This window comes from Zeus faber, assembly GCF_960531495.2.
Source record: "Zeus faber genome assembly, chromosome: 18".
NCBI classification, from domain to species: domain Eukaryota; kingdom Metazoa; phylum Chordata; class Actinopteri; order Zeiformes; family Zeidae; genus Zeus; species Zeus faber.
Genome location: NC_137210.1, coordinates 18,351,395 through 18,379,199, shown reverse-complemented (window position 1 = coordinate 18,379,199; position 27,805 = coordinate 18,351,395). Strand labels below are relative to the sequence as shown.

The 27,805-nt window shown below is 47.5% G+C and overlaps 1 protein-coding gene across 1 annotated transcript; it reads right to left on the bottom strand.

Annotated features, from left to right (window-relative positions):
- Window positions 1–177: 177 nt before the first annotated feature.
- Window positions 178–27,805, bottom strand: LOC307244029 (activin receptor type-1-like). The gene is made up of 12 exons (XM_080019005.1): window positions 27,553–27,805; window positions 15,956–16,032; window positions 13,991–14,248; window positions 13,198–13,470; window positions 12,431–12,697; window positions 9,565–9,770; window positions 5,603–5,702; window positions 5,046–5,192; window positions 4,619–4,894; window positions 3,024–3,221; window positions 1,446–1,576; window positions 178–1,310 (listed from the first exon to the last, which is right to left on the bottom strand). Exons 2-12 carry the CDS (start codon window positions 16,008–16,010, stop codon window positions 1,176–1,178), a joined length of 2,046 nt encoding a protein of 681 aa, XP_079875131.1. The 5' UTR covers window positions 16,011–16,032; window positions 27,553–27,805; the 3' UTR covers window positions 178–1,175.

The following is a 27,805-nucleotide window of genomic DNA, read 5'->3' as shown; positions in this document are numbered from 1 at the left end:
CATGGATATGACTATGGTGACATGAGTTACCGTTTAAGTGAAAGTAGAAAAAAAAAACATAACATGAACATAAAACATTTTTCTCCTGGAAACATTTCGGCTCTCCTCCAGTCGGCCAGTGGGAGCAGCGGCAAACTGTGCATCATCGAAACGCAGCATCAAGACAAATGAGACGGATGAGCGGATTACAGTTTTTCTATTTAATTAATAGAAATCACTAATTGATATAAAATATTAAAGAAATAAAAAAAAAAGGGCTGAAGTTTGACTTCAATTAACAATGCACCCATTAAGACAACAATGCACGGCGTTAAGATATTAGAACGTTACAGGCTTAACTCTGTCGCCCCCTGGAGGAATGCATTTCAGCGTTATCGCAGCAATATTTTATTTCATTTGTTCTTTTGTTGTTTGTAGCGTTTTTTCTCCGTAAAAGCAGGAAAAAACGAAAAAAAAAAAAAAAAAACACGGAACGGGGTCGGTAATGCCTTGTGTAGGATGCACGGTGATGTACAAAAAGGTTTTGCAGCTGGGTACACTTAGTTAGGACAGCTCGGGAACAAAGCGATTAGCTAAAGTTGCAGTTGTACATTTAGGGTTACAGGCTTGAAGTGAAAGCCCCGACGACGTTGTCCGCCCGCGACTGTAAACAATGTTGCATGAGACGCAGCGTCTGAATTGGGCGCGTTGACTTCTCCGGGTGAATCCACCTCAATGCAAAAAAATAACGAGGACTACCGCTGCCATGAAATGAACCGATATCACTAAATGAGATATGCTCTGACATATACTGTATATATATTTATATAGATAAGATATTTCAACTTAAAATAATGTCAAACAAAACTTGCGGTTCTCAACAAAAAAACAAGCCCCAACGCAAATGCCCCAGGTAACAGTTTACTTCCACGGTGACGCCAACGCCGGCGGTTCAAAGCTCCCGTGTCTCCCGGTGGACCAATATCTCGGAAATGCCCTGTAAGCCATCTTTGGATGCCAAAATGTGCCCCACAAAGTCTTTTCAAAATAATAAATACATTGTGCCGCTATAAGGGCACTGGGCTGGTTCGGTCTCTCGTCTTCCAGATGTTCCAGTCTTTTAAACACCTTTGGGGGTGTGTGTGTGTGTGTGTGCGTGCGTCTGTGTGTGCGTGTGTGTGTGTCGGGGGGGGGCCTCAAATGTCCGTTTTGATTTTGTCCAGAGAGTTGTCGATCTTGGTCAGAGTCTTTCTGATGCGTAGCGCCGTGAGCCGAGCCGACGGGTTCTGGTACCAGCACTCCTTCATAAGTTTGGCCATGGAGGTTAAGGTCTGCAAAGACATGCGACGGGGTCAGGAAGGGGGTCCGGAAATGGATTTCCAGACAAGTTATTCTTGTCATTTATACATAAACACATACATTTATACGTACACCCCCCCCCTGTTTGTTTGTTTGTTTTTACTCACTGGGTCTGAGAACCATCTGTTCGGGATGTTGGGCCTCTGCTGGTCCACACACACGACCTTCTTCATGTCCTCAAAGCTCGGGTCACTCGGGACGACGTCGTGAAAAGGTGGCTTGTAGTCCTCTACGATGCCTTCAAATAGGGAACAATAAACACCTTTCAAGGCCACGCCTAAGCTCAGAGAAGGGAATATCAAATAAACATTGATATTGCTTAAGACCATCTGTAAAGACGAAACTCGTGGAGTCACTGGACCATTGTATATGTGTGTGTGTGTGTGTGTGTGTGTGTGTGTGTGTGTGTGTGTGTGTGTGTGTGTGTGTGTGTGTGTGTGTGTGTGTGTGTGTGTGGCTTCCATACAGACCAGAGCTGTGGGTGTGAATCTGCATCTCTGGGTCAGTCCATTCCTCTAATTGAATAGTCTTTCCCTTTAGAACACTGTTGCTAAGTCACAGGTTTATTGAAGCGTTTAAGAGAGAAAAAAAAAAAAAAAAAAAAAAAAAAAAAAAAAAAAAAAAAGGTCTAGAATCCAACCTGATACCTCGACACCGCAATAAACAGAAAAGAGGGTTTTTTTTTCCCTCTCAATACCAAGAGATCTTTCAGACGGGCAAAATCTCACACACACACACACACACACACACACACACACACACACACACACACACACACACACACACACACACACACACACACACACACACACACACACACACACACACACACACACACACACACACACAAATATTGTGTAGCTCCCCTTCCTGCCGCCAAAACAGCTCTGACCCGTGGAGGCACGGACTCCACAAGACCTCTGAAGGTGTCCTGTGGTATCTGGCACCAAGACGTTAGCACCAGATCCTTTAAGTCCTGGGAGTTGAGAGGTGGGGCCCCCATGGATCGGGCTTGTTGTTCCAGCACATCCCACAGATGTTCCATCGGACCCTAACCATGATTAATCAAACCAGGCCACCTTCTTCCATTGCTCCATGGTCCAGTTGTGACGCTCACATAACTATTTTAGGAGCTTTTAGCGGTGGACAGGGGTCAGCATGGACACTCTGACCGGTCTGCAGCTACACAGCCCCATACACAGCAAGCTGTGATGCACTGTGTGTCCTGACACCTTTCTATCATAGCAGCATTAACTTTTTTTTACCAATTTGTGCGACGGTTGCTCTTCTGTGGGATCGGACCAGAGGGACTAGACTTGACCCTGTTGCCAGTTGTCCTTCCTTGGACCACTCTTGGTTGGGTACTAACCACTGCACACCAGGAACACCCCACAAGACCTTTTGGAGATGCCCTGACCCAGTCGTCAGGGCATCTGTCTGTAATTTGGCCCTTGTCAAAGGGGCTCAGATCCTTACGCTTGCCCATTTTTCCTGCTTCCAACACATCAACTTCAAGAACTGACTGTTCACTTGCTGCCTAATACATTCCAGCCCTTGACAGGAGCCATTGGAACGAGACGATCAATGTTATTCACTTCACCTGTCGGTGCTTTTAATGGTGTGGCTGATTGGTGTATATTGAGTGGTACATGTAGAAGACCATGCTATGGTTAGCAGCTGCTGACCGTTGCTGAGTGTCCTGCGGGCGACCTCCCACAGCACCAGGCCCAGCGCCCAGATGTCCACTCTCTTGTAGGACTCGAAGCAGCCCGTCTGGATGGAGTCGTCCAGGACCTCCGGAGCCATGTAGCGCTTGGTGCCCACTTTGGGGTTGTTCCCCACGTCCAGCTCATTGGTGTCTTGAAAGTGCATCACGGCCAGACCTGTTGGGGGGAAATAAATAAATGAATAATGCAGAGATGTTCAGCTTCGGGTCGCGATCGTGTCCAACCATAAATTATAAGACAAAGGGAGGTTTGGAGCCCTTCGGCTTTCGGAGCCGCGCAGGTGGACAGGCGCGATTTGCTGATGATGAAATGTTTATACATCACTTGTTTTTTTAATTGGTGTTTTCCCCGTTGGTAAGGTCTTCATTAATTATAATAAGCACAAATCCAACAAATGCCTTACTTTCCTGGAAAACAAAACAAAGTGAGGACCTTCACAAAAGGGCCAGGAACAAATCCAGCCAGAACAGACCTCTTACTCAGATGTTTTCTGTTTTATTGCGAGCTCAAAGAACATTGCCAGCGTGAGAGGTCTGAGTGCCTCCTAATGTATTTTTTGTTAAGGGCGGCGAGCCACCTGTAGCAGTGGTTGTTCTGCCACTAATGTCTGACAAATACGGATAAATGGAATAATAAGAGGGAGGGGAACAGCCAGCGTCCTGCAACTTGCGTTTGTTTCTCCACATGTCGGCGACGACACATAATGGCTGTTTCCTGGACGCGAGGTTTGCGGCAATGTGAAGCGCTGAAGGTGAATGTGAATGTCAAGTTCTTTAATGGAAATATGAGGAGGGTTGGAGTTGGATCTTCGGTGCGTGCACGAGAAGCGGCAGCGGATGCAGCTCCATAACCTCGACATGGACTCTCCAGTGACACGTGTATTTTTAAACAGAAAAGTGAGAGACGTAGAGGTAATTCTGAACAAGAGCTGTCTGTAAAGAGTATAACAGCAATTTTCAATCTGTGGGCCATAGCTACCCTGTGGTCTGCAAGGCTACTGAAATGGGCCGTCAAATCACTGGCAAAATATCTATGTATATAAAAATAAATACATTTTTTATTTATTTAAAATAAAAATGAAATGGTTTTTCAAATGTTTTGAAAAATAGTATGAAATGAGTTAAAATAAACAAATAAATATATATTGTGTGTGTGAAAAAAAATATATATATATATTTAAATAAATAAATTATTATTTTTCATTTATTTTAACTAATTTCATGGTATTTTTCAAAACATTTCAAAAACCATTTCATTTTTATTTTAAAACACATCACAACAGTGATAAACCACTAGATATGAACTTGAACACCACAGGGAGCCGCTGCTGTATAGTAACGAGAAAATATGTCACTAATTATACATAATATATATGTTCCGACCATTGGAATCCAACCGATGTTCAGACATTTGGAACAATTGTGAATGTTACTGCAGATTATGCATTTCTCTTTTGGTAGTTATAAAGATGTGTCAAACATGTATCAATGTAAAGTCCTGGCCGTGCCGTTAAAGGGGCTTGGCGTCGCCCCCTGTCGGCCGGCGTTTCTCACCCAGGTCAGCGATGCAGCACTGCCCGTTCTTGTTCACCAGGATGTTTTTGCTCTTGAGGTCTCGGTGGGCGATGGCGGGTTTGCCCTGGGTCCCGAAGATCTCCACGTGGAGGTGGGCCAGGCCGCTGGCGATGGAGAGCGCCATGCGGAGGCAGCTTGCGGCGTCCAAGGTGCTGAGCTGGAGGTAATCGTACAGGGAGCCCATCTCGTGGAAGTGGGTGATCAGCCAGAGCTGAGTGCTGGAGTTTCTGGAAGTCATGTCTGAGGCAATGAAGCCTGAAAAAAAATGCAGAGATGGAATCGGTAAGCAGCGTGTCTTATAAACACCATCTAGAAAACGCATGGTAGATAAAGCACGGTGAATGAAAACAAATATGACACGCCGCGCGGTAAGGCAGGATGTAGCACTTCAAGCCGCGCTTCGTACCCAGGATGTTCTCGTGCCGCAGCAGCACCGTGTTGTAGATCTCCGTCTCTCTGAACCAGGACTTCTCGTCTCTGGAGGAGAAGATCTTCACGGCGACGCTCTCGCCCTGCCACTGACCTCTCCACACCTCGCCGTAGCGCCCCTTCCCTGCCGGGAGGAGGACCGCGGGGGACATGATTAGAGTGGATCGTACCACTGAACCTCTGGCGGCATGCGAGCTCGCATTTTAGACTTAAATGGTAATGCAACGACTTATTTAATTTTCAACTGTTCTGAGAATTCGAGGTTCGACATGACTTGGCTCGAAGTCATCCTGTTGGAAAAAACCCGTTGAATATCTTTGATGAGAATAGTTTGAACCGCCGCGTTAAGACACAAAAGAGGATTTCACAAATCATATTTGGCCTCCCTGGGGGCTCGGGGACATGGTTGCCGGGGGCGGCTGCGCTTATTCCGTCCGGCCAAGCAAACATTAATACTCCTAATGGACTGCGGCCATGTCCTAACAGCCACGGCATGCGGCTCGACGTCTCACACCCCCGAGCTGGAACACTTACCCACGCACTCGTTGAGAGTGATCTGTCGAGCCACGGTCCTCTGAACGAGGAAGGGGAGTCCGGAGCCGCTTCCCGACGTACAGGAATGGTCGAGGAGATCCTACGAGCGAAGGACAGAAAAAGGGCGATGTTGACGTGCGGAGGCGGGGGAAAGGTAACCTCCGAGGAAATCCGCCGCTCACGCCTGCGAGGTGGTTGAAAATGTGTTTACACATACGCCAATACTCGCCAATAGGCTACTTGAATGGCAGCGTTGAAATACATGGAATTTCTGCGATTTTGGCAACAGCTCCGGGCCGTCTGGTTTCTCTCCATCAAACTTGCACACAGGTTTCTCAGTGTAGGTTTGGAGACGCCAGTGCAGCGGTTAAGAGCAGGATTCCTGCATCGGCATTTCCGATGCAGGAATTTTCTTCAGACCTTTTTCTTCAGACCATTTTCTTCAGACCTTTATATACCCAAACAATTTGCAGGATCGGGTCAAATTCTTACCTAATTTCCAACCGGCTGTCATGGCCGTGTATGCTGAGAAGTCTCACGTGTTGCAATGAGGTCAAATCAAATCAAATCAAATCAAATCTTATCAGAAGCCACTTGCTATGCTCGAGATTTTGACGTCAAAATTAACTCTTCCCTGTTTTGCGAGCAAAAGCCCGAACAAAAGCATTGTGAGATACTGCGGCATGTATTCAATTTGTGAAATAAATGTAACTGGTACAAATCTGTTTCCGTTCTGTTTGCGTCGTGACTTGTGGATTAAGGTAAAATGTGGATCCTGAAGCTGGGCCAGCAGAGAACCGCTGCCTTTGACTCAGACGGTAATAAATAAACAGGCCGCCTTTAATGCGACACCCACCGGGGATGAAGTGTGCCATAACGGGGGGGGGGGGGGGGGGGGTTCCCACTGCCAGGACGCCATGTCTGTATTTGTTTGTGTGTGTGTGTGTGCGCACGGTAAAGAGCTCTGGAGGAGCAGGGTGCCCCCTGCTGAGTAAACAACAGCAGCGCCACCCCCGAGTGCGGGGGCTCGAGATTTTTTATCTAATCCAAGTGCCAGACTCTAAACAGGCGCAACGCTTCTAAGCCTTTTTTATTTTTATCCCCACTGCAGGACACTGCGGTGCCACGTGACGGACACAGGGGGGCAGTAGAGGGACGCCCTGACGCCCAGCCGATGTGTCATGGCTGGAAAAAAACAACCGGAAAAACTGGGAAGGGAGGATGTGGAAAGAACCCCACTCCCCCCGAAAAAATAAAATAAAATTTAAAAAAAAATAGACGCCGGAGACGAACAAATCTATAATACAACAGATGTCAGGAAGGCATTTTAGGGCGAGCGAGAAGAAACACAGGAAGAAATGATGGCGGCCATAAACTGAACAATGAGCCGTTTCAGAGTTGAGATCCGAGCAGGTTGTACCAGGGTGCGTGCCGTCTGGCCTGCAACCCCGACGGGATCCAATCACTAACATTGGAATATGATCACAATCAGAGCAGACTGCCACAGCCCCCACATGTGTTTCTTTCAAGTCTATTTTATTTCTTTTTTACTGTTTTCTAATGACCTTTGTCGTGGTGTTGCCGGGAACCCAAAGAAACGAAAACAAAAAAAACAAAAATTCCACAGCTCTGCATTTGGGCTTGGTATTGCCGACTGCTCGGACAGGCTTTGAAAATAACTTGAAATACACCCGACTGTGGCTCCTTCACAAACCCCACACACTTAGCGCCACATACTGTAAAATGTAAACCTTGACACCGACATGGAGGTAAATTGAAGACAGATGGGATTGTGTGAGCGATTTTATTATTTCCTGAGACACGTTCTTTGCATAACTGTGTGAATAGGGTTTCAGATTAATCCGATTTTAATCGAAATTCTGATTTTGGCCGCTGCAATGCTACTTATGCAGTATGCCACCATGCAGTTTGTATTACTTAGTACATGTAGTACATAGTACATGTAGTACATATAGTACATAGTACATACTACATGTAGCACATAGTACATAGTGTACGTAGTACATAGTTCATGTAGTACACAGTTCATGTAGTCCATAGTACATACAGTACATACTACATAGTAATACTACATAGTACATGTAGTACATCATACATCGTTTATACTAAAAAGTACATGTAGTACATACTACATAGTACATACTGTAGTACATGTGGTACATAATACATAGTACATTTAAAAAGTACTATGTAAAGTACAAAAATTCCAGTTATAAAAAGGGTTTTCTTTGTCTCTCAGTGGGTCTTGTATCAGTATTATTATAATTGGTGGAATTGTTGGAGTTTTATCTTTGTACTTTGGAAGCGTCTGACAGGGGTGGCCTGTCCGACAGTGATGAAAACACACACACACGCACGCAAAATCGACTGTCTCGGGTTCGCACGAGACAATTTCCACGGAGAACGCAGCTCCGTCATCTAAAGGTAAGTTTCATTGAGAATGATTTCAAATAAACCTCTTGAATCTTGAATAGTACATGTAGTATGTAGTATATAGTGCATGTGTCGATTACGCACATTTTGGTATTTTTTTGTATTTTTAGAGCTTATAGAGCTTATTGTGCGTAATCACCGGGTGTCATGACATTTCACTGCATATATGTATGACTGTATGTATATGTATGTGACAAATAATCTCTTGAACTTGAACTTGAATGTAGTACATAGTGCATGTACTACATATACATGTATGTAGTTTAGCACATTTAGTACAAAGTATATGTACTACATAGTTCATGTAGTACATGTAGTATGTAGTATATTGTGCATGTAGTACATATAACATGTATGTAGTTAAGCACATTAAGTACATAATATATGTAGTAAATACTACATGTAGTACATAGTCCATGTAGTGTGTAGTACGCATTTAGTACATAGTGCATGTAGTACATAGTACATGTCGTATGTAGAACACAGTATGCCATTCCGGATGCAGCATATGAAGCCACTACAAATGTTTACATGAAAAAATGTTTGAAAAATCTCTTGGCAACATATATCGTTCCCTCCCACCATCGTTTTGTCAAAGCAGCGTTTCTTTAATTCCACAAGTTGGACAGAAACGGAGGCGGGCCCTGAGACGAGGCGCTCCGTGCGACCGCCGTTGATTTGTGGTCCAGGGAATTGGAAGCATCTTTCTTCTGATTTATGGGCCCGGTTTTAATTTACAGGGAAGTGCAATGAAATACTAAGGAACAGGGTTGTCAGCTATGTTTGTTTTGGATGTAGACTGGCTGAAGGATTTGTGGCAAAATGGGAGAAAGGCGGTATTGGTTTTGAATCTTTTTCAACAGGAGTGTACATTTTACAAACCTTCACGGAATCATCGGCATGAGAAAACAGATGGCGAAACGATATGAACGTAGCTCTGAGGGTTCAAACTCCAGGTTGCATGAACTTGATTACATAACGCGTGCGCTGCGGTCAGTCTGTTTGGCTCGACAGTTTAGCACAAGGCTCCACCTAAACTACAGATAGGGTTGGAAGATGGCCTCAAAACAACCCATCTCTGGATGAAAGCTGCACTCCTGGTGGAACGAGGAGGGAATTAAACAAATTCCAAAAGAAGTTCAAAGGGTGGCTGATGCATAAATACTTGGATGTTTCAAAATGCAATCATGAAAAAAAGAAAAAGCCTCACTGTGCAGTGCCAGGTTTGTTTTTTTCCCCCCCGCAAAATTCCAGCAGCAGCAAACAAACAAATAAATAAAACTAAAAGCTTCCAACTGAATAAGAAAAAATAAATAAAAATAAAAGCTTTGTTTGGTCGTTAGTACCGAAATAAAACCAGACTTCGGCCTCGACCGGGCCGCTCAGCAGTCAAACCGTGGAAAAAACAAAACAGCGCCTTTATTCCCCATTTAAGCCGTTTAAGTCAAGTCCCCAGCACCGCGCCGCCTCCAAAATAGGAAACCCTGACATCCGTGATCCCGACTCACCGCCAGGGTGCTCTCCCCCACGTTGGAGGCGATGAGGCCGTCAATGGTGCCGTACTCCGCGTCGCGCGTGGTCAGCCGCTCCATCTGGTTGTGGTGAATCCGCCTGAAGACCAGGATGGCGACCGCCGACAGCACGATGAGGACGATGATGGGAGCCACGATGACGATGGCCAGCGTGGTCACACTGTAGCTGGGCCGCTCATCCACTGTGGGGGGGGGGGAAAGAGAGAGAGAGCGAGAGAGAGAGAGAGACAGAGAGAGAGAAAGAGAGAGAGAGAGAGAGAGAGAGAGAGAGAGAATGACAGCGGGTGGGTATTCTTTCTAGCAGCGGTTCCCAACCTATGGAGCCAGAACCCCACAGGGGGACGGGAGTACTTAGGACGATTTGGCATATGGTTCGAAATTGTCAAATAACAATAGAGTGTTAGTTCAAATATAAACTGGGACAAAATCTATGACTATTATTTCCAAATTTCCTCATTTATAAACCGGGCCTCTAATAAATAGCATGGTCTACACAAACAAATGAAAGCCTGCCTCAAATAAAGACCGGGGGAAAAACTGATTGGTGCTGCAGCGCTGTTTCGGTGCGGAGCGCCGCTCACAAACAAAGCAAATAAAAACATTGTGTTTTTATTGTAGATGTATTAAATTTACTCCATTTCCTAGTGCTGAGTAGCATATCGGAGATCGCTTCTTGCAGCAAATGCCCTGTTCTGAGCACTCTCGCTCTCCAGCCAGTACAATATATTATTGCAGGGCTCTGTGAAAGTTATTTCTGAATAAAGATCACACATCGGTTAATAATGACCGTTGCCAGAGGCAACCACTTCTCTGCCTGGATTCACGTCCCTCGCATCACTCCTCCCACATGCTCTTGCTTGTGGCGCCATCTTGTGAGTCTATATAATCACCCTCCTGATAAGCTTGCTGATAATGACCCGTGGCTACACATTAACCCTCACACGTACAGTATCAAAACCCTGCTCTCTCCCCAGCATGAAAATAGAAAACTATTCATTCCAAAGAGGAGAGGGCCGGGAAGCCCTGCTCGAGAGCACGGAATCTTGCGAGTAACGCAACTAGACCGCAACACACCGAGATAAAACCCTGATCAACACGAAAACAATCCAATCCAAATAAACAAACCACTTCATTGCGTGCTTTGGAGCAGCCAGTGCAGCGTGTTGCCTCACGCCGTGTCGCCAGCCTGGTCCAACCAGTCGGGTTAGTCTGCAGCCCCACTTGAGCCTTCAAAAGGCCCCCGGGCCCCAGACGGCTGTGGCTCAGGGAGGGGGACGACGAGGTGGAGAGGAGAGGAGCCCCGGATTTTACTTATCCGAGCGGACCACACAGGCCGAGGCTTAAACAAAAAAAAACCCGAAAATATGCACACAACATCAGCTCGCCTTGAGCCACTGAAGAGATCGCTGAAAGGTCCACCTGCACAAATATGGGTCTGTGTGCGTGCGTGCGTGGTGTGCGCACACAGCTTTTCGGGTTGAAGAGGGCGTCTGTGTGTCTGTGCAGCGGGACAGACAGGCAGACACTCCAAACATTTCAAGGGGGGAAAGTGTGCGCTGCACTGCTTCCACCGTGGACAAACATCTCCTCTTTTCCTGCCGTTAATCAGAGTCCTTCTGCGCGGTGCAGGCAGGCCGAGGGAGAAACGCGTTTAAGGAACCGACGGCCACCTCGACCAAGCGCATAATAAATCAAAAATGATATCTGGTATATGGAAGAGTCGGTCAAGTTGACTTTTTGTTGAAATCGGTTGTGTGGAATGTGGAACGATGCTGCAAAACGATCGTGACCCGCTGTAATAACTGCAATGGGGGCGTTATATAACGATTGTGACGGCTCTCTACATTAAATGGTTTAAATTGTTCCAATACAATATAATGACCGACTGAGAGGGGCTTTAATCATAGATAGATCATTTTGATATTTTCTAAGATAGCCATCAACCACGGCCATAAACTATCTCAATTGCCCATATCTGGAAGACCTTACAGTGTTCAAGTATTTACATCATCATTGAGCAACTAGGGGTTAAGTCTTGCTCGTGGACATTTCAGCATGCTGGCAGGAAGAGCCGGGGCTCGAACTGGCAACCTTTCCGTATTACCAGACGACCTGCTCTACCGGTTACAGCCTTTTGTCCACCGCTGGAAGGAATGAAAGAGTAAGAAGAGGAGCGAAAAGGGAGGGGGCAGTGTGCGAGATGCCTGGCTCCTCTCCCTCCTGTTCCCAGGAGGCTTCACCCACCGGTCTCATGTCAACCGACCCTGACGGTCTCTGGGAGGACAGAGGGGGAAGCGTACCATGACTAAACAATATTCAAAACCTCCCTCTCTACTCCCACTGTCCTCTCGGTCTCTCTCGCTCGCCCCCCCCCCCCAAAAAAAGGTGCCCGCTGTGTGCCCACGCAGACGTGGAACACAGGCCAACGGGGGTCGTCCAAGAAGGGCCGCGGACAAGACAATTTCATGGCCAAGGGCTCACCCCCTCCCCGCGCCGTTCACCAGAGAATAAGCAGAATGGATGGAATGTTTCCACCCCCCTGACCAGAACACGGGCAGAACTAACCCCAGTGGGCATTTCAAATTGGAATAAAAATTTGGAATAAAAAAAAAAAAATAGTAATAACATAAAAAAGCTTTGTATGCATCACGCCTGACAAGGCGACCGCAATGGATATCATGAATATTCACCATTGTGAGAGGGAGACATGAAAACATTATCCAAATAAAAGATGACGCTTAAGTCTCCCCTTCACAACGGTGCACCTGCCCATTTGTGCGAGCGGCAGGGAGAAGGGTCAGAATAATGAATAATGGGTGGTGCGTTCCGGGCGCCGCGGTACCTTGGACGGGCAGCTGCACGGTGCTGTTCATGTTGCACAGGTGCCCGTGGCAGCACTCCACAATCTGGTCCCTGGAGGGCGGCGTCTTGCACGTCATCCTGCTCTGCTCGTAGACCTTGAAGCAGCCCTTCTGGTAGACCAGCGAGCCCGAGCTCACGGCCAGGGAGGAGAAGCACTGGTGGCCCAGGCAGCGCTCGCCCGTCACACACGAGCTGCCCTCGCACACACACTCGTGCTCCTCGCGCACCAGCGGCTTCACTTCCTCCTCTGCGACGGGACGAGAAAAAAAAACAAAAAAACAAAAAAAACATTTTTGGTCATGTCTGTTGATCATACGCCGTGTTAACTTGGACCACTCTACTACCGTTATTACCAGGAAGAAGCTCGGGAGAAAGTCTTGAAACGTATTGTTGTGAGGTCTTCCCGCACATTTGTCTTAGATATATTCGCACAATTTCCTTGTTCTTATCGGGATCAGAGATGAATTGTCGGTTTGGTTTGTTAGAGGATCTGATCTGTCCTTTTTTCTCCAATATCACATCTTGCATTTTTTGCTGGCATTGGCCCAATATTTATACTGGGTATTGGATCGATGCCCTCTCCACTGTCCAGCCCTACTTTCAGATATTCCAAGATTAGAATATTCAATTAACTTGCGGCCATTCCTATTAAAAATTCAACGGTGGCACCGATGCAAGGGGCGAGAGCAGAGCCTCCAAGGGGAACGGCGGCCGATAAAAAAAAAAAAACCACATCGGACAAACTACCTTTCCCCGCTGCCTGCACGGTGACGTTCATATTGCACAGATGACCCTGGCAGCACTTGATGACATGCAGAGGTGAGGGCGGCGTGGCGCAGGCACTTCTGCCCTCCTCATCATCCTTCAGGCATCCCTTCCGTTGGACGGCCGCCCCGTCCGTCACCCTCAGGGAGGAGAAGCACTGCTGCCCCGTGCAGCGGCCGCCGCGCTCGCACACGCCGCCCTCGCACACACACTCCTGGTCCCTGAGGACCGGTCTGCCAGAAGACACTTCCATATCTGAAAAGCGGGAGGAAACACAGATATGGGGGGAATCCATTAGAGAAATATGATTACCGGCCATTAAATTAAATGGCATTTCAGTTGGATGGGGGGAGGAAAATGGGAAAAAATAATAAATAAAAACCGGAGTGAATCCTTGCAGGCTACTCTCAACAAGGTCGAGTCTAGTCTGCGAAAAGTTGATATATTCACCATTTGTCAAAAAGGACACTTGTGTTTTCTAAAAAAAACAATTTTACACTCTGTTTTAGAACACTTAAAGGTGAATAATGGTGATATAATAATGGAATAACAGAGGGGAATGTACTGTAATGACAGTTTTGAGCCTTGTTTCACTGTTAGCTCCCTAACCATAGCATGTTAATAGTATATAAGTACGGAGGGTTGAATCAATCATATCTTAGTTAAAATCTTGAGGTCTGTGGCCTAATGCTTATCAAAAAAAAAAGGGTCTTGATGTGAAAAAGGTTGATTATCACTGCCTTAGACTGTGAAGTCAGTTCCAACATGGCCGCACCTCTCTCTGGAGGCTCCACAGTGACGTTCATGTTGCACAGGTGGCCCTGGCAACACTCCACCGCCAGCTCGGCTGTTGGTGGAGCGCTGCACCTCGTGGAGGCCTTGTCGCCGCTCCCCACAATGCAGCCCTTCTGTCGGAGCGCCGTCCCGTTCAGGACAGAGAGGGAAGCGAAGCAGAGTCGCCCGAAACAACGCTGCGAATCGCCACAGGTCCCACCGTCGCAAACGCACGTGTAGTCCATCGCACTGCCATCATCTATTAAAAGATGAGATCAGAAAACACATTGTTAATCCCTGAGGGAAATGAAAACAAGAGATTGAAAATATATGTATAAGCTGATCAGCCACGACATTAAAACCACTGACAGGTGACGTGAAAAAAATTGATCAACCCCTCTCAATGGCACCTGTCAAGGGCTGGGACGTATTACCCAGCAAGTGAACAGCCAGTTCTTGAAGTTGATGTGTTGGAAGCAGGAAAAATGGGAAACCTAAGGACCTGAGCGACTTTGACAAGGGCCAAATTGTGATGGCTGGACGACTGGGTCAGAGCATCTCCAAAACGGCAGGTCTTATGGGGAGTTCCTGGTATGCAGTGGTTAGTACCTACCAAAAGTAGTCAAAGGAAGGACAACCGGTGAACCGGTGACAGGGTCATGGGCGCCCAAGGCTCATCGATGTGCGTGGAAAGCGAGGTCTAGCCCCTCTGGTCTGATACCCCCAGAAGATCTACTGTTGCACAAATTGGTGAAAAGGTTCATGCTGCTATGATAGAAAGGTGTCAGGACACACAGTGCATCACAGCTTGCTGCGTATGGAGCTGTGTAGCAGACTGGTCAGGGTGTCCATACTCACCCCTGTTCCCTGGCACATGAGGGCCAGAACTGGATCATGGAGCAATGTAAGAAGGTGGCCTGGTCTGGTGAATCACGTTTTCTTCTACATCATGTGGATGGGTGGGGGTGGGGTCAGGGTCCTATCCGATGGCGCATCTGTGGGACGTGCTGGAACAACAAGCTCGATCCATGGGGGCCCCACCTCTCAACTTCCAGGACTTAAAGGATCTGCTGCTGACGTCTTGGTGCCAGATACCACAGGACACCTTCAGAGGTCTTGTGGAGTCCGTGCCTCCACGGGTCAGAGCTGTTTTGGCGGCGCGAGGGGGAGCTACACGATATTAGCGGTTATTATTGGTGGTTTTAATGTTGTGGCTGATCGGTGTAGATTTACGTAGTTAACAGAGAGCAGCACTTGAGTCCAATAAGGGCAGATGGCAGAACCTATATAGATCTATACAGGAGGTACAGAAATGGGAACACGTTAAGGGTTTGTGCATTAAAACCAAACGACAGAAATGTGCAATTTAAAAGAACCCTTTTGATCTCCCTGACCACCGCTAGTCTTGAGGACTTCTATGCCTCAAAAGTGCTGGAATGTTTAAGACAAGGCTCATTCCGTGCTTATCCCCTCCCCCTCATTAGAGGGTTAAGTGGCATATGCTGAATCCTAAGCAGGGGATGGGGTTCAAATGTGTTCAGCAAACTCTAGTTAAAAGGAAAAGTTTTTTGGGTTCCCCCCCCTCGACAGTTTCGTTTTCAACCACGGCGATCGCAGCCAAGATTCTGATGCCAATCAATGAGGTTTGTCTCCCAACGATGGGGAAAAAAACCAGAAAAATTAAAACAAGGGAATCCAATCAGCACAAAGAGACGCAGCGGCGACACAAATTGTCACCTGCGCACCGAGGACTCGGCGCGGCGACAGTCTGCGAATCACTGTACCCGTGGCGCTCCGTTTGTGAGTTTGCGTCCGGACCCGAATACGTCACCGTGCCCTGGCGCTTTACACCACTTAAAGAAACACTCCCACCAAAGTGGTGTAAGAAAGGCCGGGCAGGAGGGAGGGAGGGGGTTCGGGGTGTGCGCCCCCCTGTGTGGAGATGACAGAAGGACAAGCATCTTACCTTCCAGGCTACGACTGGGAAGGATGAGGATGAGGAGAGGAACCAGGAGGAACATTTCCCTTTCTGTCACGGTAGATCTGCAGGAGGGAAGTGGGGGAAAGAAGCCATTAAAAAATATATACAAATTCCAAGGTGAGATGAGGGAGAAATGTACTCCCTTGTTTGCAAAAAAAATCAACATGAATACTCTTAGAATATGGCTTTGCAATATTTGCAGAACATTCTTCGACACGTGGACAGAGAGACGCAGGACGGAGGAGGATGGCGAGAGGTGGATGGACAGAAATTTTACAGAGACCTTTCCTTGTTTTAGAAAAAAAATAAATAAAATAAAAAAAGAGTCAACACCAAGTTTAAAATGCTAAAGTAAAGTGGGTCTCATGCCTTCCTGTTGTCCTGGCAACAAGGCATTGAGTGGCAAGCAATGGGGAGACTGGTGCTCTCCTATTGGCTGTGTGTGTGTGTGTGTGTGTGTGTGTGTGTGTGTGTGTGTGTGTGTGTGTGTGTGTGTAGGGACAGGCTGCTTGGCAGTGAGGGGAGCTGAGCAGACAGACGCAGGAGGAGGAGGAGGAGGAGGAAGAGGGAGCAGCGCAGCAGGGTGGGTGCCCAAATTCTATCGTTCTATCAGAGACCGGGAGACGGTCTAATCCCTCAATATTTAATGCGTCTGTGGGCACGTCCTCATAAACGGCGCATTCTTGTTTGTTTGCTTTTCCAGTCTGATTGATTCAGACGGACCCCTGCGCTCCCGTTTTCGCAAAAGACACCGTGCGCCTCGTCCCCTCCGGCGTGCCCTCGCTAAATGCCATATCAAACACTGGGCCCTTATCTGGCAGCTTGTGTGTGCATGTGTACGCCCACGTCTATGCCCCTGATAAACACCCCCGGCGAGTGCATTTGTGCATGTGTGTAGCTCCCCACCCCCCTTTCTTCCCCCTCACCTCACACCCGTTGTGCCGGTTTCCCAGACATAAATGATTAAGCAATGTGATGTTAGCATTAGCCCGACGGCGGCGTCTGCACGGGCCGCTCACGCATAGACCACATGCTGCTACTTCAATCAGAGCACAAAACAAGAGGCTGCCGCTCGCAGATAATCCGAAGCTCTGTCTGCACCCTTTGCCGCGGGGGAGGGGGGGTTGGGCGGATGGGGTGCACCGCGGGCAGGGGCGGCATTGGCCAGGAGGCAACCAGAGGACAGCCGAGGCGAGGGTGCGAACCAGGACAGTACGTGTGGAAAAGGGGTTGTGTGGTTGGCGGTGCGGGTTAGGAAGACAGTAAGGAGGGTAGTGGGACGTGGGGGGCGGTGGCGGGGGTGGTGGTTACGCAGTGCCCGGAGGGACAGTATGGAAGCAGGGCAAAGCGCAGGCAGGGCTGCCGGGCCGGGCCGGGCTCGGGTGCAGCCAGGGGACAGAACAAAAGAGGACAAAGAGAGAGGAGGGGTTGGAGAACAATGGGACGGGTAGTGTGGCGGGGTCTTGGGACGGACTACTTGAGGATATGCGGCGGAGACACAGCAGGTGGTGTGCAGGGGTGGGGTTTTTTTTAGTTTTTTTTTTTAAATAAAGGTAATTATTGCTCAAATGGACGTTAGAGGGTCTCAGCCCATCACTCATGTACACCATACACACAATATCCTCGCTCTCTCCCCGCTGACAGATCAATAACTCACCTCAATTAACTAAGCAGAGCATGTCACAAGGCTCTGCTTAATGGCCTCCATCAGTGTAAATGGGGTGCTAAATTTTCATTTACATCAATCACGGAGGATGCCTTGATGGGGCGTTCAAATTATTGCCGGCTCAATTCTCATTTCTGCCTCGCATACCTTTATTAAAAGGGTACACTATCGAGACTCCGTCGCCCGGTGGGGACCCATTTGGTGTGCGGCTCCAATAAAGGCGTATAAATACTGCATTCGTTCATTCATTTATGCATTTATTAATTAGTGCATTGAGACTAAGGAACCAAACAAGTGGCGGGCCTGACAGCTGCAAAGCACAACTCTTCCTGATATGGGAAACCCTCTGATGGGATTCTAGGGAGGGGAGACAGACGCATCTGCAGAACCGATTGCCATCTGAGCAGCCAACATTTTGGCTGTGTGCGTGTGTGTGTGTGTGTGTGTGTGTGTGTGTGTGTGTGTGTGTGTGTGTGTGCTGCAGCCCCCCCCATCTCTGCATATTGTATTCTCTGGCAGTGTTCTGCAGTGTGTTTTCGCAGAGCTGACGTCCTGCCAAGGGTACGCGCTCAACCCCCCCGATCTGCCTTAAAGCCCTATCTCTGCTCTTGCTGTATCCAGCGATGTAGTAACATACCGGTAAACCGGATACTACGAACTTAGGAGACCAAGCATCCCGACCATAACACACAGCAACTGTTCGTTTGAAAATGTATAGGGGAGCGCACGCATAACACCAAATGCATTGAATGGCGGTTTCTGATAAAGTGCCAGCATCATGAATATGGGATGCCGAGCAAGTTTTCTTTAATGTGGCTTTGGCCCTTTTTCCATCCACATGATCTCCCTCCATTTTCAACATTTCCACCTCCTTGCATGCTCTCTTTAAGGAGGTCAGGTATTTCATGTTGGAGGCCACTTTCAGAGTGTCTCCAGCCAGCACAAACAGCCGGCGCAGTATCATGACAGCGGTGTCGGCCAAGGGAGGGATGAATAGTTGAGATCGGATAAAGATCGCGGTCGACGAGCCCAACGGAGGGCCACGCAGAGACTTTGGTCATGGAAATAACTTGAGATTTGTTGTTCTAGACAAAGAACTCGTTGACATGCAGACTCAAGAGAAAAAAGGGGCGGAAATAGACCTAGCACCCTGTGCTAAGTATCACAGGGTGGGCCGCTGCCGAATCTCTAAGAGGCTAGAGAGGCCCGATGAGTCATCGCTTATAAGAGCTGCGATATTATGAAGCCATATTTCCCCACAGACTCTTTTCAGCAATCCCACTCCAGAGGGCCATCTTGATAAGCCCTTAAGAAGTTGAGCAGTGCTTAAAGTGATTAGATGGCAACGATTAAACATGCCATTCAAATACGGCAATTGCTTCATTTGCACCCAAATACAGACACAGTTTATCTACTGATTGGACCCATGACTCAAACACGAGTTAAAAAAAAATAATAATAATAAAAAAAGTTAAAAAAAATTATAGATTATACATTTTCCTCCAACAAATCAAATCATCCTCTATTCTTAAAATGCCACATAAAAGCTGTCATCCATAAACTATTCATTGTCTTTTTTTGTTTTTTTTTGGAGGGCCACTTCAGCAAAAGAATGCAAGTTGCGTCAAGCAGCAATGCGTTTTGGGGGTAGACGGGCGCGCTATTCTTTTGGTCTTATTTGTATTCAGGTCAGGGAGGAGGAGAGAGAGTGACAAAACACTATTTTGTCTGATGAACGTTGTGTATCACGGAGGATGGAGGGGGGCGGGGGGGAGGCTGGAAGCCCTGCAGGAGCTGCTGAGTCATCACGCTGGCAAGGAGGCAGACGAGAGGTGGAATCTGTGTCTGGGCTGGCAGCCTGGCACAGTTACCATGGCACAAAATAGCCCCGGCACCGAGGGATCCGCAGTGTGCCGCAGGAGGACAGGGGGAAGGAACAGGATGATACTGGGGCATTGCGGTCACTCCCGCCGCCGTCCCCCGTCCCCCTGTTCCAGACCCAGGCGGCCAGAGTGCCAGCGTGCCATCAGGGACACGCAGATGGTTTGCTCCGAGTTGGATGTGGGTGTAATGCGGAGCTGAGGGCGAAACTTGTCCTCTCTGCAGCAGCCTACACTCTCGCTCGCACTATGGCGCACAGCACATTCACCTCAGCCCAAAAAGCACTCGTTTGCCTACAGTCAAATACAACACTTGGGATGACTACAACCAGAGGACAGCAAATAACAAGCTTGGCTTATTATTATTATTATTATTATTATTATTATTATTATTATTATTATTAATAATAATAATAATAATAATAATAATAATAATATTTATTAATAATAATAATAATAATAATAATAATAATTACAACAATAATTATTATTATTATTATTATTATTATTATTATTATTATTATTATTATTATGTTTTTCATTTTTTAAGGGAATAGGCACTGTGAACTTCAATGCACGGGAATGTACCACTGCAAAAACAAAAACAAATGGAGGGTTTAATGATTTAGAGATTTATTTCAGGTGGTATTAATGACTATCATTGATATCAAACAAAAGGAGTGCGATCTAAAAAGGTTTTTTAGCCACGCAAACACATGCCCTGCTCCTAAATTCTTCATTCAGATTTATTTATCCTTACTGTGCCATTCCTATAGTTGATGTTCAAGTTCTCGTTCGGTTAGAACTATATTTTATAATGAACGTGCGGCAATGTCGCAGGGAGGGAGGGGTCGTTGGGGGCGTTCCTCCGCGATAATTGGGAGATGTCTGGCCTGAGAACAGTTTAAAGTTAATCTATCAAAGCCCAATAGAGAACTAACCAACAGCTGGAAAAGCAGCCGTGGTTATGTTGGCTCAGCTCATTGGCAGAAGGTCCTAGTTAACCTATGGAACCCTCCTCCCTGGACAGAAAAAACAACAAGGAAACTTCTGTGGTTCTCCCGGTGAAGCTTGTGAAATCCGCAACGTCCTATGAGCTCCAGCCAAATCCACCCTCATTTCCCAGATTTGGCCCCCACTCTTGTATCCCTCATGTAAGGAATGTAATCACATGCAAATTTCCCCTTTGCACACAGTCATGCTGCTAGTTGACACACTGCAGCAGGATTCGTCCGTGAATACTGTCCAAGCCATGACATTTCATGCACATAGACGCATGGCATTAGGTGAAATGCAATGAGCATTAAAGTGGCAATCTCGAAATTTTTCATTCCAATAAAAAAATTAATATAAAAAACAAACTTTCTAAGCCATTTTAATGGCACAGTTTAACAAAAAAGGATGAAACTGCCCATGCATGCCGTTCAAAATGGCACAGTTTAACAAAATGTAAGGACAGCTTTGCACTAAAGAATAAGCACCAAATGTGAAAACAACTTCAGGAGGACTCAAGAGGTTATTTGTCAAGTCCAGGTTTCTTCAGTCAATGATCCAGTCGTATACATGCCGACTGCCAGGTGCTCGGCTCGCTTCGCAAGGGGTGTCCGGTGCCTCCTCATGCCCTCATGTTAGAAATGCGCGCAGCGTTGCTTGCCAGGCGTGCGTCTCATGCTTCACATAACGGGTGATGATGTCACAGGTTCGCTTAGTGGAATTCGATGTCACAAAGTGCCCCAGCGGCACGGCGTGGTTCGCTTGTTTATTTCAAGTTTATTAACATGCGTCGCGTGTCCAAATTGCACCAAACTCGACACAGCAAGTCCTTGGGTCCCCGGCCATACACCCACCAAGTGCGAAGTAGATCGGGTGAACAGTTGTTGAGATAATCAAAGGACATACACACACACATACATACAAATTCCTAGAATTATAGATAGGTGTCTGTTAAGTCATTATCACCAAAGGTGATTGAGCCTATGGCCCACAGACGAAAGCCCTGGCATTTGGAAGGGTAAATGAAGTATTATGTCAATTGAGCATTAGGAACGGAGTTTCTGTGGAGACTTTCCCGCCATGCGTTCAAATCAGAAGCGGCCAGTTAGTGATGCATTTTCCCATCACATCACCCAGCAGTGACTACCAACCGACCGGACGTCACACATACAACACCGTTTGGATCTCCGGGAGCCCCCCCCCAAAACCCCCCCCCCCCAAAAAAAAAATAATAAATCACACACGCAATTACCGCTCACCGCCAAAGACAACAAAACGGACGTCTTCTGAGATTGCCACTTCAAAATCATATTGCGTTTCTCTCTCAGGCGTAGAGCCCTCGCCTCGCTCCCCGCCCTCCGCCCATCCAATGACGGCGCCCGGCTTATGCTCTGGATTTCTGCCAAGCATATTCACAAAAACAGAAGTGCGTTCTTAGGGGGTTTCAGCTCCGACACCACGTTAAGTTGTGCAACGTCTGATTTCATTTTAGACACTTTACCCGAGTGCTGTCAAAGGGTCGGCTGGGAATTCGAGCAGCTTTGAACTTCGAGTTGGGAGAGCCCGGTGGAAAGACAACGCCGTCATGTGTTGTTCAGATGGCACACGCTCTTCCAACGAGCATCACCTCTGCAGAGGAAAGAAGTTAAACCCCTCACTCTACGGCAGCTACGTAGAGCGCTTCAGCCTGTACTCTGTCGCTGTACTCCAGAATACTATATACACAAAGATTTATTTCAGTGAAGGATATAGATGAGTATATCCTTGTCTTATCATACAGAGAATCCTCCTGAATAGCACACCGCGGTGTCGGGGGGGGGGGGGGGGGGTGTGTGAACCAAACTCATCGATGTGCGGTTGTAAACTGCGCCGGTCGCCATGGCACTTTAGACACTCATTGTCCGGGGCAGCCATTAAAATACTTGAAAAAGCAGATTTACTCACTGTCTTTATGGCCCTGCGCCGTGTTTGCTGACTGGGGAATGGACAAACACTCTTTCTTCTCAACGACCCCGTCGCAAAGTTCACAATGCCGGACACGCAGTGCTCCCCAAAGAGCACCTTGATTTGTTTCACAGCCGACCCCCGCCCCGCCCCTTTACAACGTTTTCTTCCCGCAAGGCAATTAATTTGTCTGATAGATGGACTCCAAAGGCAGCGGTGATTGATTTTGTGCCCTTCCTGACAGAAGTGAGACATGAATAAGCGGGGAACCTGATCAGTCTCCCGGTGACCGCCGGAGCCTCCGCCGCGGCGGAAAGCATTGGCAAACTTGACACGCCGACAAAAAGGTTTGCAACCAGCGGCTGAGTGTACGAGCCACCAGCACTAAGCGCGGCTCAATCGCCGCTGCCGCATCCTGCTGCCAGTCGGGGTCTCTGTGGCGGGGGTTTCCTGGCCTTTTTTTTTGCGAGGGAGGACGCTGGACGGCGCGGAAAAGCGCTGTTGTTTTCTGCCAACGCAACGATTAGGTGAAACCGACAGAAAATTTGGGTGGTGGCGGTGGCTTCTAATCCAAGGAGAAGGCGGTTGCCTGACTTCCACACAAAAATATTGACATCAAAATGTTCACATTGATTTTAGAAATTGAAACAACAGAATTGAATTGTGTGGGATCGGTCGAGCCCCCTCAAACGTGGGGTATTGGGGCGAACTTCACCCATCAGGCCATCCTGACATTGGTAATTCAATTTATAGCTCCACAGAAGGTAAGAGTGGGTCGCTGTTCGATTCCCAAACAAAGCAACTTCACTAAAGCAAGAGGCCCAGCAGGAAGAAGGCCTAGTCCAACAAAGCCAGAAGACCCCCCCCGCCCCCGCCCCCCATCCCCGTCCCCACCAGCTGAGTGATAAGACCAGAGCAGTGAAGCGCATGAAGGGCTCATAAAATGTGTATTGCAGACTGTCTCCGGTGCAGTCTCGGGTTAGTGGGGAGAGAGGACTGGAGCCAAGACAAATGCAGATCTATCCGACTGGATGTGTGTGTGTGTGTGTGTTGTGTAGTGCACGCTCGTCTCCTGCACGCCTGTCGCTCCACATTTGAACGCGGACGACCACGAATCAATAACCCGATGCTGAGCCAACGACCGAGGGTCCAAGACACTCTCCCCCTCCTCCCTCTCTCATGGTGATTCTTGGTGAGACAGTGCCCAACCGTCCAAGACGGCACCACAGAGTGTTATGTTTGGGCTGCAATTCTGCATAAGGGCTTATGATTATTAGAAAGGCTTAGGGATTTTTTTTTTGGGGGGGGGGGGGCTAAAAATAACACTGTAGGCAGATCGAGGCCTCGTTTGGAAAGAAGCTGGACAGACACAATAAGCAGAAGCGGGCAAAATCCAAACCCTCACGCCGTGTTCCCATAAAAAGCCTGCTGCCTCATCTGATGCCAGATACGCCGCGAATCCAAACAAAGGGCCCAACTTTCCGGCGTGTCTAGACACACACACACACACACACACACACACACACACACACACACACACACACACACACACACACACACACACACACACACACACACACACACACACACACACACACACACACACACACACGTCTTATGGATCCGTCTGCTCCCGCCACCAGAGAGTCTGACAAGATCCGCCTCCCCTTTTTCCCCTTCTAACCTCTCCTTTGCCGCTTCTCTTTCGCAAAGACAGAGTCATATACAGTGGCGCGTACACCCCCTGCCTCCCTCCCTCCCTCCCTCCCCCGAGCTTCAGAACCACCCCCATGTTGGAGCGCCGAGCCTCCAGACTCCTGCACAGACTTGAAGACGTCTATCTCTGTCTCGGGGCCGGGCGCATAGCGCGGCGTTCCCACTAATGACAGCGTGTAACCCGATTCCAGCCCTGCACCCACCCGACCGCCCCCACCAACATGGCTTTGGGAGCGGGCACTTCCTTCTCCCTCCACTCTCACATTGTTCCAGCCCATACTGCCAGCTGCTTCTGACAGCCAAATTACTGTACGCAGAGAAATGACTGCTGTCGGACGACTATTTTCTCTCTCTCTCTCCCCCTCTCTTAGGCCTCTAAAGGCAAATTATACACTTTATGGCCCCAAGAAAGAGCAGCTGCAGAAGAGCGCTGACCAGGAGAGGCCCGCATATCCGTCCCAAAAGAACGGGAGACCTGGTATTGACCTCAAGACTGCACAGGGGCCGACAACACGACAATCAACAATCAAATGAATATTAAAGCTCAGAAGTGCATCTATTTACAGCTTGACATCTTAGTTTTGGCGCGGTTACCAAACAAAAACCGGCATCAATAACAAACTTATAAAATGACCTTTTAATAACATGAAAATATCAAATATCATAAACTGGATTTAAGCTGTGCATGTTTTGATATTATATATTAAAACATTTTTTTTTTCAAAGTATCATTTTCTGATAATGCATTTTTAAATATTAGGGGTTTCAAACTCTTGGCTCCCGCAGAGATATCGTCCGACATGGACCCACCGGCCCGAAGCAAAACAACGACACAGTCTGGGCAGAAGAGGAGGGAGAACCAACCTGAGACGGTTAGTAGGCGAGCTACCACATTCAAGTCAGAGACCCTTAAACGGGCCAAGGATGAGCTCCAAAGTGGCTGTGGCGTCTCCCCGACCGGGGCCAGCATCCTTCTATCTGCCCACTATCAGACTCCCGGGCACATGCCAACGAGATAACCAGCCGCCCCCAGAAAGCAGCCTGGTCCCGGCAGACAGCGACCGAGACGCTCTACAGATCCCCGAAACCACCACATACCTCCACACAACTTGACTGACACAACATGAGCGTGCTCAATGAGACCTTTTTTGGCCGAAATGACGCCGCCTCTGTTTTTCCCTCCTCCAATTTCAAAACTCTCTGTTCACATCCACCTAATATGGGTGCAGACTTGCACGCGAGTAATTCAGGAAAACGATAAGCTGTGTATTCCCGATGGGTCGTCACCATTCAACAGCTACCCCACACGCACACGCGTACGCGACTCACGCACGCACACCATCCATCTTGATATACAAATAATTTCCTAGTCTAGACAATATGAGGCGATTACTCATGGTTAAGAACACACACACTTTATCAGATATTCTAGAGAGCTTGCTTGGCTGTGTTCTGTTCGCTCATACAGCCCCTGAAACGACATCCTTTTAGGACATAAAATGACTATAAACCACCACAGCTCATACAAATACTCCGCTGTGCTGTTAGTGAGAACCACGCCTGTTTTGTACCAATGCGTGAAAGACTTTTGGAAATGAAAGGAGCGTGTTTTACAGTCACATCCAGCTATTTGCTTTGAACCCCACACACACACACACACACACACACACACACACACACACACACACACACACACACACACACACACACACACACACACACACACACACACACACACACACACACACACACACACACACACCTTTTAATCAGGGCAATCATCTCTGAATGCATTTAGTGCAGGCATTGCCGTCTTCCTAATGAAGTTTGCACTCTCATCAGCCGGTCTGCAGTGGTTTACTTTAAATTCCCTCTGACAATCTTATCTCATTCCTAGACCTATTTCCCGTGGCTGTAAAGGTCCAAGTCTCCTTCAGAAACAGGCAAGACCTCCAAATACTCCGACAGCGCCTGGCCGACAGACCTCGAACTTGAGTTTTCAGTGGTGAGAGCAATGAAGTACAAGCGATTTGTTACCGAAAGTAGGTAAATCTTTCAGGTATCTGTACTCACCCAAGTATATTCAGTTTGAGACTTTTGACTAACTCCACTACGCTTCTGAGAAAATATCTATACGCTTCGCTCCACTACTTAAAACTTAATAACTCAGAAGATGCCATCACTCACTTGATCATCCCACAGTCTACATGTCAAGTCAACATGTCTCATATCTGCAATCAAGGGATATTCATATCTAGTCCTACATAACAGATCTTTAAAACAATATGTATTTATAGTTATATATGTATATATTTGCGGATGACTATGACATTGCCAACACTTCTTTTTTTTTTTTATAATTGTAATCAGAATTTGCATGAAAAAAAGTACATGAGGCTCTTTAGGCTATAATATAGGATTTGATATATCAGGGCATTGGATATGATAAGAACATTTAATCATTTTTACTGGAGCAATTTTGTCTCAGGGTACTAGTAGTTTTACTTAAGTAAAAAAATGGACTAAACTCTAAATAAAATAAAAAGATGGCTCTCTCTTTTGGATCCATAGAAGACAAAAACGAAGATCCTCCACACGTCGATTAATCAATGTGATCACCAAAATCGTTAATTATTTATAGTGCCCCCTCCCACACACACGCACAGACACACACGCACACGCACACACAGGGTCCATTGTGATGCTTAGTGCTCAGCATGAGATGATGGAGACACACGATCAAGCGACGAGGGCCCTCCCAAAGAGTTTGAATGACAAAGAAGTCTCACCGAGTCACAAGTAGCTGCAAGGGCAAGAAGAAACCCCCATGCGAGCGCCAATATTTTTAGGCTCAATGTGTATTTATTTACACTCTGTTTTAGACTTTTTTTTTTTTTTACTACTCTATTCTTGTATGATGTGTATGACAAATAAACTGCCTCGAATCTCGTCCGTGTGTGTGTGTGTGTGTTGGGGATAGGCTACGCCTGTCTCGTCCGAACGACTACGAACGGGTTAAAGAACACAAAAACGAATGGACGTTATCGATATATTGTTATCGATCACATGGACACGGGAATTACACGCGGTAGCGTAGAAGACGCAACATAGACAACACATTTGGGATTCGAAAAGAAAAACCTTCGGGATGCATCCGCACACGTAAACAAACTTTCGAGCGTTTAGACGCGACTCCAAACTAGTTCTATTCGCAGTGTGCGTGGTGTGCCGACCGCTGTGTTGGAGGCTCCGTCGTGGACACCGCGGTGTATTGTTATTGTTATCATCGTTACCAGCGGGAAGTCGTGCAGCCGGACACGGAAGGCAAGGCGGCTTTCACGCCCCCGTTCCACGGCCATTTCCACCGAGATGACCCAACTTACCTGGCTGCGGTGGGCTGGGAGTGCGCGGGGAAGGCTTCACTCTTCCATCCCCGGAGGATCCGTCCACGGCGCGGCGTTCGTTTCGGGTCCTGGAAAAGCAGTTGAGCCGGCGGACACTCAGCATGGTCCGTCGTCCATTCGGTCGAACTCGCCGACTTGGGTCGACATGGGCGTCGCACGTAACTTTATCCGCGATCGCCGAAGTTGGTTGTTTTCATTTCAGTTTATTTCGGCTGTTTGATTGTTTTTTTCC

What these genes read in the sequence shown, in the direction of transcription:
- LOC307244029 (XM_080019005.1), bottom strand. Translation starts at nt 16,010, where the DNA reads ATGTTCCTCCTGGTTCCTCTCCTCATCCTCATCCTTCCCAGTCGTAGC. An exon ending in CGTGCAGCTGCCCGTCCAAG is followed by an intron (nt 9,771 to 12,430) that starts GTACCGCGGCGC and finishes CCCCCCCCACAG; the next exon opens with TGGATGAGCGGCCCAGCTAC. An exon ending in GTGCTGCATCGCTGACCTGG is followed by an intron (nt 3,222 to 4,618) that starts GTGAGAAACGCC and finishes TCCCCCCAACAG; the next exon opens with GTCTGGCCGTGATGCACTTT.